This window comes from Vanellus vanellus, assembly GCF_965231255.1.
Source record: "Vanellus vanellus genome assembly, contig: HAP1_SCAFFOLD_68, whole genome shotgun sequence".
Lineage (NCBI taxonomy): Eukaryota > Metazoa > Chordata > Aves > Charadriiformes > Charadriidae > Vanellus > Vanellus vanellus.
This window is the reverse complement of record NW_028128833.1, coordinates 461004-472741: the sequence shown is the minus strand read 5'-3', so window position 1 is coordinate 472741 and position 11738 is coordinate 461004. Positions and strand designations below refer to the sequence as shown.

Sequence of the window (11738 nt, the reverse complement as noted above, 5' to 3'; positions counted from 1 at the left end):
AGCCTTTTCTTCTCTCAAGACCTGTTTTCCCCCCCTACTTGTGCTGTTCGTCCTTTCTACAGTAGTGAGCTCTGTAACGTGTTCCTTCTCAGGTTGCCTCTACCTCTTCTGTTCAGTGTCTTACACAAAGCCACCGTATTTCCCTCCGGCTTCCCAGAGCAAGCCACCTTTGTGTCCCTACTGGGTTTTACTTGTATTTCTGACATTCCCCTTTGAGACGGATACCGTATGGCACCTTTCCGTCATACACCTTTCCGGGTGTTATCAGCTGGCGCGGATACACCTCCAATGGAATGGGTGCGGCTTGTGCAAGCGGGCATCCTTAGATGTCTTTGCCGCTGACGCAGGAGTAGTCAAAACCCTTAAGCAACAGCTTTGTAGCCTGAGAGCCGCCCTACAGAGATAAACCGCGTGTTGCTTCAGTCCGGTGCTCTCCTGAACAGTTAACAGCCCGTGCCTGGGAAAGGGCATAACAATAGGTCTGCATCAAATAGTTTTTTACCTCGAGAGGGTTCTTCCAGCACCCCGTGGCTTGAGAACTTCCTCAGCCAGAGGGGTTGGCCCAAAAGCTTCTGTATTAGTTCTTCCAGACGTGCGCGCAGGGTGTGGGATCAAGGCACTCGGTGGAATTATGGCATTACGGTTCCTTGCTTGGTTTTTCTCTTTTTCCTCTAGTAACATGTGATTTGGGGTTTTTTGACCTCTCCGAAGCAATGAACTTAGGTTTGTGTGGAAGTCTCTGTTGGAATTGTTGGTCTCATTCTTGACCATTAGCTCACAGCCTCTCCCCGTGTTTGTAAATTGAAGATTGGGAAGTTTCCTCCCAAATCAGCCTTAAATCAGCTGCTGTGAGGATCCTCTGATGTTTTACCATCCTGCCGTTCGTCTTCCTGTGATCCTTCAGCCGCTTTGTTTTGTTGTTGGCCTAAATTACAGAGATGAAAAGGGATTTTTTTTTTTTTCCCTTTTGTTTTAACCAGCCGATACCTGCAAAAAGAAAGCCGGGAAAAAAGAAACCTGGAGCTGAATGTTTCGGAGTGGACTCTTCACAGCATGGAGCCACGTGTACGTGAGCACCACTTGGGTTTGAAATGGGAACTGTCAGTGCTTCTTTGGGGCCCAGATCCTGGCACGTGACAAAGCAAAGGGTTGAGCTGATGTTTCTCGAGGAGTTAATAGTAAAAAGCGGTCCCTAAAGACCGGATTTAAGAAAGGTCACTTGAGAAAGACGCCGTGCAAACCTCGAGACGCCTCGCAGGGAGGAGGGCTGCTGCCCCTTCTGGGCCTGCCAAGAATTTGGATTGTAGTGTCCGAGTCTGGGAGGCAGAGGGGAGGGATGGTGTGCAGTGAACTGGGTCTGTTCCTCGTGGGCGGGAGTGGGTATTGGGGATTAGGCAAGTAGGGTCAGGAGTGTGCGGTGAGCGCAGTGTTGGTATGGGGAATGTGCGCTGCTTCCAAGTTGCTTTTCTTTTGAGACAGAGGGAAATCCTCCATCTTCTTTGCATTCCTTAGGAGATCCCTCAGCAGCTGAACGGAAGCGACTGCGGTGTCTTTATGTGCAATTACGCAGATTACATCGCCAGAGAGAAACCGTTCAACTTTACCCAGGTGAGTGAAGGTCATAAACCCCTCCAGCCCCTTTCGCGCAGGGACAGGAGCCGCGGAGGTTACGCAGCAGCTCTTAATTGTGTCCGGGGCAGGGGCTGAGGTTTCGTGCCCCGTTTCGGTGCGTAGTTGCTGGGGTCAGAACTTCCAAGTGGCCTGGGCAGGGCAGAGCTGTGGTTCTCCATCCCCACCTTTGGGAGCTGCTGCCGGTGAGATTCCTCTTGGGCAAGATACTGCCGCCGCTTATTTTTATTGATTTTGTTTTATACCGGTCTTTTGTTAGTGTGCTTGTAAGCTGTCGCGCGGTCAAGTCAATCTGGTTTTGTCGGGTTGTCTTGTCACCCTCTTAGGGGCCGCGTGGGGTGTTGTACCCAAACGGTTGACAATTCTTAAAGGGAACTTCCTATTAAGGACTCCGCTGGGCGTTTATGCGTGTTTTCCGCCTCTTTCTGCCGTGACGTCGTTATTTAATGGATTTCTCTTCTCTTTTCAGAGTCACATGCCGTACTTCCGCAAGAAGATGGTGTGGGAGATAATCCATCAACAGCTGCTGTGACACGTGGACAATTAGAGTTCTTATTTAGTGACATTTCTTAGACCTTTGTTACATTTCTTAGACCTTTGTTACATTTCTTAGACCTTTAGTTACATTTCTTAGATCTTAGTTGCATTTCTTAAAGCTTTAGTTACATTTCTTAGACGAATTTTCCTCTTTAGGTTATGAAGTAGAAATTAAGATGGTTTTTTCCCCCCCATTCCCCCCCCCCTTATTTTGGAGACAGTAACTCTGGTGTTGTTTTTTTTTTTTTGCTGTCTCCAGGGAGTTATTTAATGTGAAAAGAGAAGTATTTATTTCTTTATATGTTTAAAATATTTATTTTAATAAAAAGAGCCTGACTGGAACGAAACTCTACCTGGTAATGACAGAGGGAGATTTATTCTTTCTTTTTATTTAACTGAAAAAAAGTTGGATGTAGCGATGTGGTTTTTCGCTCCCTCACAATCCCCCAGGAAGAGGATTGGAGCCAGGATGAGTATCGGAGCACAAAAGCCACGAAGCGATGGTCACAACGTGCTGAAGGGGCAATCGGGGTGTCGTTCAGCGGCGAGATGAGCAAGCAGCATCCCGAAAATCCGCCCCTGGAGAGGGGTTAGTGGTGTACGGACGCTCTCTGTGTTCTGTAAACCCCCCATGGGGAGCCCCTGCTGCCCCCTTGGCAGCGCCCGGGTGGCTGTGACTGCTGAAAGCCTCCGTGTGTGAGGCGGTGGGGACATTGTCCAGGTACCACTGTCCCCTCTGCCTACAGCGTCACGGGGTGGGCTCTGGCCCTTCGGCATGTCCATATGTGCCCACCAGCTCCCCTGAGACCACCCCAGGGGGCAGAATCATCCCGCTTTGGGCCAGCAGTGTTGTGCAGGAGCTGGGCCTCGCTTCTCGTTAGGAAGTGGCCTTTGGGAGGTGACGAGCTTGCGCTTTCCCGTGCTGCCGGGAGAGCGTGGGTAGAGCCACAGCGCGAGTGACACCGCTGCTGCCCTCAGCGGGGCTGGAGGAGATGTTCCTCCTCTGGCTTTGCACACTTGGCATGCTGCCATGTGTCCTGTGACATGGTCCTTGTGCACAGGGTGGCCGTGGTGGGGGCTCAGCCCCATCCTTACAGTGCTGGGGCGCAGGGGGCTACCAGGCACAGAGTCCCTCCCCCAGTGAGGTGCTTTGGTGCGTTGAGGTGTTAGATGGGGTGGCACAGCCCCTGCCCGCCCCGGGAGGGGGGACACCACCTCTCCAGTGGCACTGGATGGGTGGGAGGGAGGGAGGGAGCAGAGCTGTGGGAGCCATGGAGAAAGGCGTGGGGGTGTCCCTCATCGTGGCAGCCCCCAGCAGCCCTACCCCGCCACCCGGCCACCCCAAGGGACACCCAAGCCCCATCTTGGTCCTCTCCCCGTTCGGTGACGCCCTTCCACCCACCCTGAAGGTGCGCTCCTCTCCTGCGGGGGGACGCCCAGTGCTCGCCTGGCTAGAGAAGCACCGGGGGGGAGTGGTTAGGGGGCATCTGAGCTTCCCAGTTACACGGGCGTAATTAGTGCGCCATTAATAACCATTAGTAACCACTTTGGCTCTGCTAACCAACTGCGGCGAGGCCCCCACCCCGCTTTAGCACAGGCTTCCTGATGCCAACGCCTCCCCGAGCCACTGGGTAAAGCAACGCCTGGCAAGAAACCACCACCACCCCCAAAAAAACCCACACCACATCCCTCACTCCCCACCCACCCCTTCTCCCCCTATCACAGCCATGGGGCAAACTCCCACCACCACCCCCCCCCCAATCTCAGCTCGGCCGTGACCCCCCCGAGACACTGGAAAGAGCGCAACGGAGAGCGAGCTCAGGCTCGTGTGAGCTGGAGAGATTTCTCTTTGGGTTTTGATGTTGTCGGTGGGTGGGATTTGGTTGGTTGTTTTTCACAGAACACTTCACAGCCTTTTTTTTTTCCTCTTTTTAAACAAGCTCTCTCCCGAAGGAGCGGCCCCTGGCTCTCCGCTGGCAGAAGGAGCCTACGGAAGAGCTCTGGCACTGACACGGGCAGGAACACCCACTCACACATCGCAACACAGCAGTTAGTTTGGCAACACCCCCACCCCCTGTCACAAGTGAGACCTGCACAGACAAAGGGCTCCTGAGTGAGGGCACTGGGGCAGCCCCACCTTAGAAGCAGCAGAGGAGCAGAGCCATCCGGAGCCATCAAGAGCACAGAAGGGCTATTCAGGGCCTCATTGTCTGCGCCGAGTGACCGTCTGCTGAGAACCGCTCTGGCGGCTCAGAGCTCAGCCCCAGCAGCAGTCTGGAGCCAACGGGGAAAAGTACACTGGGAGGAAGACTGGCAGCCTTCCTCCACAACGCCCCGGAGAGAATGACCACAGTGCTGCCTATCCCCATCGCTTTTCCAACTCGGTTCTTTTTTTATTAAAAAATTAAAAAAAAAAAGAATACTCCACCTCTCAGGTTTCCAAGGCACACAAAATCTCTAAAAGGGAGACACAAGCGTGAGGTGCTGAGGTACCCAAACCTGCCCACGTTAGTCCAACTAAAGGGAGAGCGTCGGGAGGCGAGGGAGGAGGAAGGGGGAGGCTGTGGGATGGAGAGAGCCCTCCCCGTACCCCTCGGCTGTGCATCCTCGCAGCGCCGCAGGGAATGGGGGGCTGTGTGTTTGGGGGGGTCTTTGGTTTGCTCCCCTGACCTGCTGGGGGTGGGGGAGGGGGGGGATGTCCGGCGGCGGGGTTACATTCATTGGGCGGTGCTGGGCGGCACGGCGGGAGCCTCCCTTGCTGTGCTGCGAGGCCGGGGCTCCCGGAGCGTGTTTCTGCTCCTGCTGCTTCCCCTGCTGGAGCATTTCCCTCATCTTGCGCTGTGCAGTCTTGGGGAGGGGAGGGGAAAAGCAAGAGGTGGGGGTCAGGGCACCGCTTCTCCCCCCACCACCCACCCCCGAGCATCTCACCGCTCCCAACTTTTCACTCTGGACAAGCCGTAATTAATTCTGGGGGCGTTTTTTGGGTGTTTTGTTTTGTTTTGTTTTTTTTAAGTTGTCCTTCCTCCATCACTCCTCAAGAGCACCTGAATTTTTTAGGGGGGCTGCCATCCTGCTCGAGTGGACAGGAACCAATGTTATGGAAGCTGCACCCAGGTGGGATGCGGGTGGCTTTGCCAGCGCCAAGGATTCCATTCATACCCTGGATGCTGCTCTGCACGGCATCCAAAACACTTTTTTTTAGCTCAATCGAGCCAATCTTCAATTTCAGCGCTCGCACAGCCGGGGGGAGCTGCCGAAACACCTTCAGTGCATCTTGGGGGCACAGGGACCACCCAAAAGAAGAGCAGCGGGATGCTTGGGTGGTGCTGGGCTCAGCCACCCCACGCCTTTCCTCGGTGGATGAAAGCGGCCAGGGAAGATCAGGAAAAGCCACGGCCAAACTGTACCTGACTGGCAAAGAAATGCCCAATGATTTTAACAATGACCTCCTCGTTCTCGTCCGGGGTTTGGTCTCGTGGCACATGAACTTCCGCACTGGTTAAGTTTTGCAGTTCATTCACCTGGAGCAAATCACAAGAGGCTTCTGTTGTGGAAGACCCAAAATCCTCCAATGCTGCTGTCACCACGGCACCAGGCACCCTGTGTCTCTCCCCCTTCCTTGGGACCAACGAGAACCACCACCAGGACATGGGGGCTGAGGTTCAAGACATTGCTGAAAGCACTGAGCACCCGGGATTTGTCCCCCTGGGGTGGGCAGGGGTGATGGGTGATGGGCAACTCTGCGTCCCTGGGGCACCACCACCTTTGCCTGTCACACGGCCGGCGGCGAAGGAAGGCACCTTGATGTGGGCTTCAAGCTTCACTTCTTCTTTCACATTAAAGAAGTTTTCCTCTCTCAGCTTCCCAAATATTCACCCCTGGGCCTGGGGAGGAGACGGACGGAAGGAAAACCATCCGGCAGCACCCGCTGTGCCCCTCCATCCCCAAAGCTGATGATGTCCCCATGTCCAGCAGCATCAAAACCACTGTACCCAGCAAAGAGCTCCCCCGGCGCTGAGGGAGGCCAAGGCAGGCTGGCAGCACAGTGGTGACCACAGGGACGCTCTTGACTTGGCCCCTACTGTCCCCCCACCCACAGCCCCCACCCAGCGCACCTTGAACTGAGCCTCGGGCAGCCCCATGATGATGACCATCCGCTCGCTGGCCTCGGGACCTTCTGCCGGGGCAAGCTGGGGAGGGATGGGGGAGAGGGAGCATGAGCGCAGCCCCCACTTCGGCAAGACCTTCCCTCGGTGGGATGTACCCCCCCAGCGCAGGACAACCCCCCCATGCAGGAGCATCCCGTCCCACCCGAGCCAGGGTGATAACCAGGGTGCTGCAGGCCTGGCCTTCTACTAACGACAGGCTGGAGAGGTGGGCACATGCCAACCTCATGAAGTTCAAGGAGGCCAAGTGCAAGCTCCTGCACCTGGGTTCGGGCAATCCCAAGCCCAAATCCAGGCTGGGCGGAGAATGGATGGAGCGCAGCCCTGGGGAGAAGGACCTGGGGGTGCTGATTGATGAGAAGCTCAACATGAGCCGGCAACAAGTGATCGCAGCCCAGAAAGCCATCCATATCCCAGCCTGCATCAGAAGAAGTGGGCCAGCAGGGCGAGGGATGTGGTTCTGCCCCTCTGCTGCACTCTGGGGAGACCCCACCTGGAGTACTGTGTCCAGCTCTGGAGCCCCCAACATAGGAAAGACATGGACCTGCTGGAGCAGGGCCAGAGGAGGCCATAGAGATGCTGGAAGGGCTGGAGCCCCTCTGCTGGGAGGACAGGCTGAGAGTTGGGGTTGTTCAGCCCGGAGCAGGCGCCGGCCGGGGGGGCTCCGTACAGACCCAAGAGGTACGCCCAGGAGCTCTATGGTGGGAGAGAAAACGAGGGTCAGTGACGGCCCCAGCGTGCCAGACCCTTCCCAGCCACCCCCAGCCCAACGCAGAGCAGTGTGCCACCACAATGAGCCCGGCAGGGACATGGGGACAACCCTTCAGGCCCTGAAACCCCCCTCACGGAGCACGGGGGCACCCGAGGGTGCATTGGGGTGAGCTGTGGCCCCAACCCAGCACAACGGGGCTGGGAGGCGGACGGGGGAACCCAGGTACCCCCAGTTCCTCCCCGATGCCATGTTTCTGCCTGTGTCCTGCCTTTGTAGGGGGAAACTGGCCCCGACGGCCTTTCAGAGCAGCCGCAACCCCGCAAAGCCGAAACCGTGCTGTGACCACCATCAGTCCCCTGCACAGAAAGTAGGGGATTGGCGAGAACTGAGCACCATGTCTGGTTTGGCTCTGATTTCCATCATCGTTTCACTTTTCCAGGTCCAAGAGAAGAGAAAGCCAAGGCTGAGGAAGATGTTCCCCCGAGACCTGGTCTGGGGACAGGGGGGAAAGCAGCAAGCAACCCAAGTCAACCCAACCCAAAGCCTCGTCAACTCTTCCATGTCCCAAATCCATCAGAAACTTCCCCTGGCAGTAGACACAACTCTGTCCTGCTCTGCGTTCCAGCAAGTGCAACCAGATGCTACCTGCAAACCACCATTTCTCATGTGGAGAAGGAGCAGAGCCAGCTCCCCTGCCCATGCTGGACGCCGCTCTTGCTCCCAGCCCTTGATTTAAACTTGCTGTGCCCATGTTCAATTAGCTACGGCTTACGCTGGACCCTAATCTCCAGCTGTGTGCCTTAAAGCGTCCGCCTAAAGTTGTCTGCACATCACTGTTTCCTATCCTCCATGTGCCAGTCTTCTCCACCCCATGGTGGCTCTGAGCACCCTCCTCTCTGACCAGGCACCGTTTCAGCCCTTCGGAGTCACTCTTTCCCTTCGTGCCCTGCTGTCTGCCTGCAGCCTCATTGGCAGGCGCCGGGCACGCAAGTCCTTGCCTTGCACCGGAGACTGAATTGGACTCAAGCACGCTCAGCTGTGAAAATCAGGAACTTTATTTCTAAAACCGGGTCAACATCAGCCCTTCTGCACTCAGAGAAGTGCGGGCAGGACAGAGCAGGCCTTGGCACTGAGGCTGCCTTTGGCTCAGCAGGCATTGCCCCGGAAGGAAATGGTCGTGGAACAGGGCGGCCTGCTCTGGAGCCTCTTCGTCACGCTGCTCAAGCCTTTTTCCCCCACAGGATCTGCAGCAGCTCCTGCACCCGAGTAAAGAATTCCACCAACTTCTGGAGTGGAAATGGGCAGGAGCTAATCGTGCCCGGTGGTGTTGGTGTTGGCCTTGGCCTCTGATAAGGGGTTGAGGTGGTGAGAAAATGACTCCAAGCCCGTGCTGTTGGAGTACCCCTTACTGCTGGGCTCAGTCCCATCTGGACCAGGATCCAGTCGTAGAATTGCTGGGTGGAGGTGTAGACTCCGGGCCGTTTGGCTCTGGCACAGCCTCTCCCCCAGCTGGTCACCCCAACAAGCCAGAAGTAGTCCGCGTTGTTGTCTTTGCACACCAGAGGACCACCGCTGTCACCCTGCAGGGGAAGAGAGAGGGTTGAGGTGGTGTTGGGTGGCCACTGTCAGCGCTCTGGCCGGCTCCTTCTCTCTCCCAGCACCTGCCAGAGCTCTGCTCACTGCACACAACGGCGCTGCTCCGGCGCTGGAGCCTACAGAGCCTTGTCTGGGAGGGGGTGGAGGGCCTGTAAGGTCGGGCGCTCTCTCATCTCTGCACAGTGCTCCCGGCTGTGTGGAAGGGGGATGCTATGGGATCTGGACCTATGGGCTGCCGGGAGCACGAGATGGGCTTTCTGGGCAGCGTCCCCGGGCTCTGGGACAAGGCGGACACTGGGCAAGGACCTGCAGCTGGGGAAGGGGAGGTGAGCCCCAGCAGCGGTGGAGACCCAGCGGTGGCAGGGTGACTTGCCAGGCCAAGCACGCGCCGGGCGATGTTTGGGCGTTGCGAGAGGGCTGCCGGTGCTGCCGGGGCTTGACTTGCAGCACGTCCTACCTGGCAGGTGTCGATGCCACCCTGCGGATAGCCAGCACACAGGTTGTGGCTGTGGATGGCCCCTCTGTACCACCCGCTGCTGTTGCAGAGGTTGACATCAATGAGCTGGACCTTGGCCTCCTGCAGGACATCCGTTGACCCTGCAGCTGTGAGCACAGAAAGCAATGAAGCCCCAGCAGCTCCCCCCCTGCCTGGGTGAACCCCTTCCCTAGGGCTTGGCTTTGCGTCCTGAAGGCACTGTGCCCGTGTTTCCCCTCTGTCTGGCTTTGGGCGGTGGGTCAGCCCATTCTCTCCGGAGGCGTACGTCCCCACAGCCTGACTGCGGCTTTCGCCTCTGCTCTCGGGAAGCCCAACCCCTCTCCCCAGTGTGCCGAGCTTGCACTCAGGACACCAGCACTTTTGGGGAACTCACATCTTGCAGTGGTGGCGCCCCAACCGCTGACGTAGCAGGTGTGCAGCTCTGACACTCTAAGTGAGGCGTCGGGCACACAGGCAAGCTGGGTGTAGTAGTTGCACTGGACCGGCTGGTCCAGCTCCAGCAGGGCGATGTCATTCCTCTGCGTGATATTCCTGTAGTGCTCGTGAACCAGCAGCCGCTTAATATGGCGCACTTGGGCCTCGGGGCCCAGCCGAGTCAACTGGGTGGCCCCGATCACCACGCGCCACATGCTGATGTGCCTGGAAGGCAGATGGAGAGGGGGGTCAGAGGGAGCGGAGCCACGTGCTGCAGCAGCCCCGCCGTTCCCTGCCTTCTGCTTCCCAGGGCAGAGAGGAGAGCAGTGCCACGCAGGCTGCCACCGCCCTGGCATGCCTTAGGCACGAGCCATGTGGCGCTGGAGGCTGCTAGGAAGCAGTGGCCCGAGCCCAGCCTTCTCCTGAGCAGTCTCTGGGCTGGGCTCGGCAGTGCCCAGGCACTGGGCGTACTGGCAGGAACGGGGATGGGAGTAGCAGGCGGTGCTGCGCGCAGGGCACCCGCGATGGTGGTGGGGACAGCCCCCTTCCCTGGCCCTCCTTACCTGGCCTCGATGAAGCAGTGTGCTGCCGTCAGCACCCACTGTGGGCTGATGAGGGACCCTCCGCAGATGTGCCCCGTGCCTGCTTCCCAGGGGTCCTGGATGCTGACGATCCAGGGCCAGGCTCCTGGACGGGCATCGGTGCCACCCACCACGCGTGACATGCCGTACTGGTAAGCCATGGGCCGGAGCCCGCAGGTCCCTCTGTAACCAGAAACTCATGACTGTCCTGCTCCACGGCGTGCTGCGGTTCAGGCTGAAGGTCAGCCCTCTTCCCTCCCCACAAGGCGCTGCACGGACAGCAGGGCCAGGGAACCCCCTGGGGCGTGCGTGCGTGCGCCCCTGTTTCTGCCTGAGCCCTGTAGAGGAGCTGTGCCAGCAGCCGGGGTGCTGGCCAGGATCTGAGGCTCCCAGGCGGGGTTGGGGAAGCTGTGGCCACGGGGGACAAGCGGGCTCCCTCCAGTGAACCCCGTCAGGGTTGCCCAAGCTCCCCCCCAGAGCCTGGGGCCACTTACCCACAGCTGTCCCACGCGCCTTGCACAGGCCAGCACAGGGCCAGCAGGACGACGACGAGGAGCAGTTTCATTGCTGCCAGTGGCGGCACGTGGCACCTGCAAGAAGCGAACCGAGGGCCTGTCGCCACCAGTGCCGCAGCCGACGTAGTGCCCGCAGTGCTCACGCTGCCCACGGTGCTCTTGTTCCCGGGGCTGATGTCACAGAGTCGCTGGTTCCGGGCACCGGGCCCGGTGGCCTCTTGGCAGAAGGGGGGGCACCATGGGGGATTCCCGGCAGGAGGGGAGGCAGAAGCCGGCATGGCACACCCCCGACAGACCCCCGCTGAACGCTCTGCCTGCGGGACGAGGCTGTGCAGGCCCCGCGGCAGGCAGCAGCGCCTGGCTGTGAGCGCTGCCTGCTGACAGCGGGCAGCAAAAAACCCCGTGTGGCATCGCGGCCTCTTGGGGAAGTTCACTGCCACCCCGCTCTCTGCAGCCCTGTGCCACCAGGGCCTTCCCAAAACACATACACCAGAGAACAGAACAGAACTGCTACAGGCAGCATGCACGGTTTTGGGTGTTGAGGGGCCCATCTGGCTACAGCCGCAGCAGGCAAGCGGTGATGTGCGAGCGGGACGAGTCCAGCACACCCACATGCTGCACTCCGTACCTATGCGCACGCCTGGGCGCACACACAGAATCACAGAATGGTTTAGGTTGGAAGGGACCTTGAACACCATCAAGTTCCAACCCCCCTGCCCTGGGCAGGGACACCTCCCACCAGCCCAGGTTGCTCCAAGCCCTGACCAACCTGGCCTTGAACACTTCCCGGGATGGGGCAGCCACAGCTTCTCTGGGCAACCTGCGCCAGGGTCCAACACCCTCACAGTCAAGAATTTCTTCCTAAGATCTATTCTAAACCTCCCCTCTTCCAGTTTGAAGCCCTTCCCCCTCATCCTGTCACTACACGCCCTTGTAAAAAGTCCCTCCCCAGCTCTCCTGTCGGCCCTTCAGGGACTGGGAAATGCCGGCACGTCAGTTGGTGTGCTGCACTCTGTGTGTGCACGCATCGCGTGTGCCCTGTGTGTGGGTGCACTCGGTGTCTGGGTGCACTCCGTGTCCCGGTACCCACAC

General features: G+C 58.3%; 1 protein-coding gene across 1 annotated transcript; it reads right to left on the bottom strand.

The window, feature by feature from the left end:
• Positions 1-322: 322 nt before the first annotated feature.
• Positions 323-10274, bottom strand: LOC309684026 (acrosin-like; the record flags this gene model as incomplete). The annotated part of the gene is made up of 5 exons (XM_082499990.1): positions 323-394; positions 8454-8624; positions 9098-9243; positions 9510-9775; positions 10114-10274. 5 exons carry the CDS (start codon positions 10272-10274, stop codon positions 323-325), a joined length of 816 nt encoding a protein of 271 aa, XP_082356116.1.
• Between the last annotated feature and the right edge of the window lie 1464 nt (positions 10275-11738).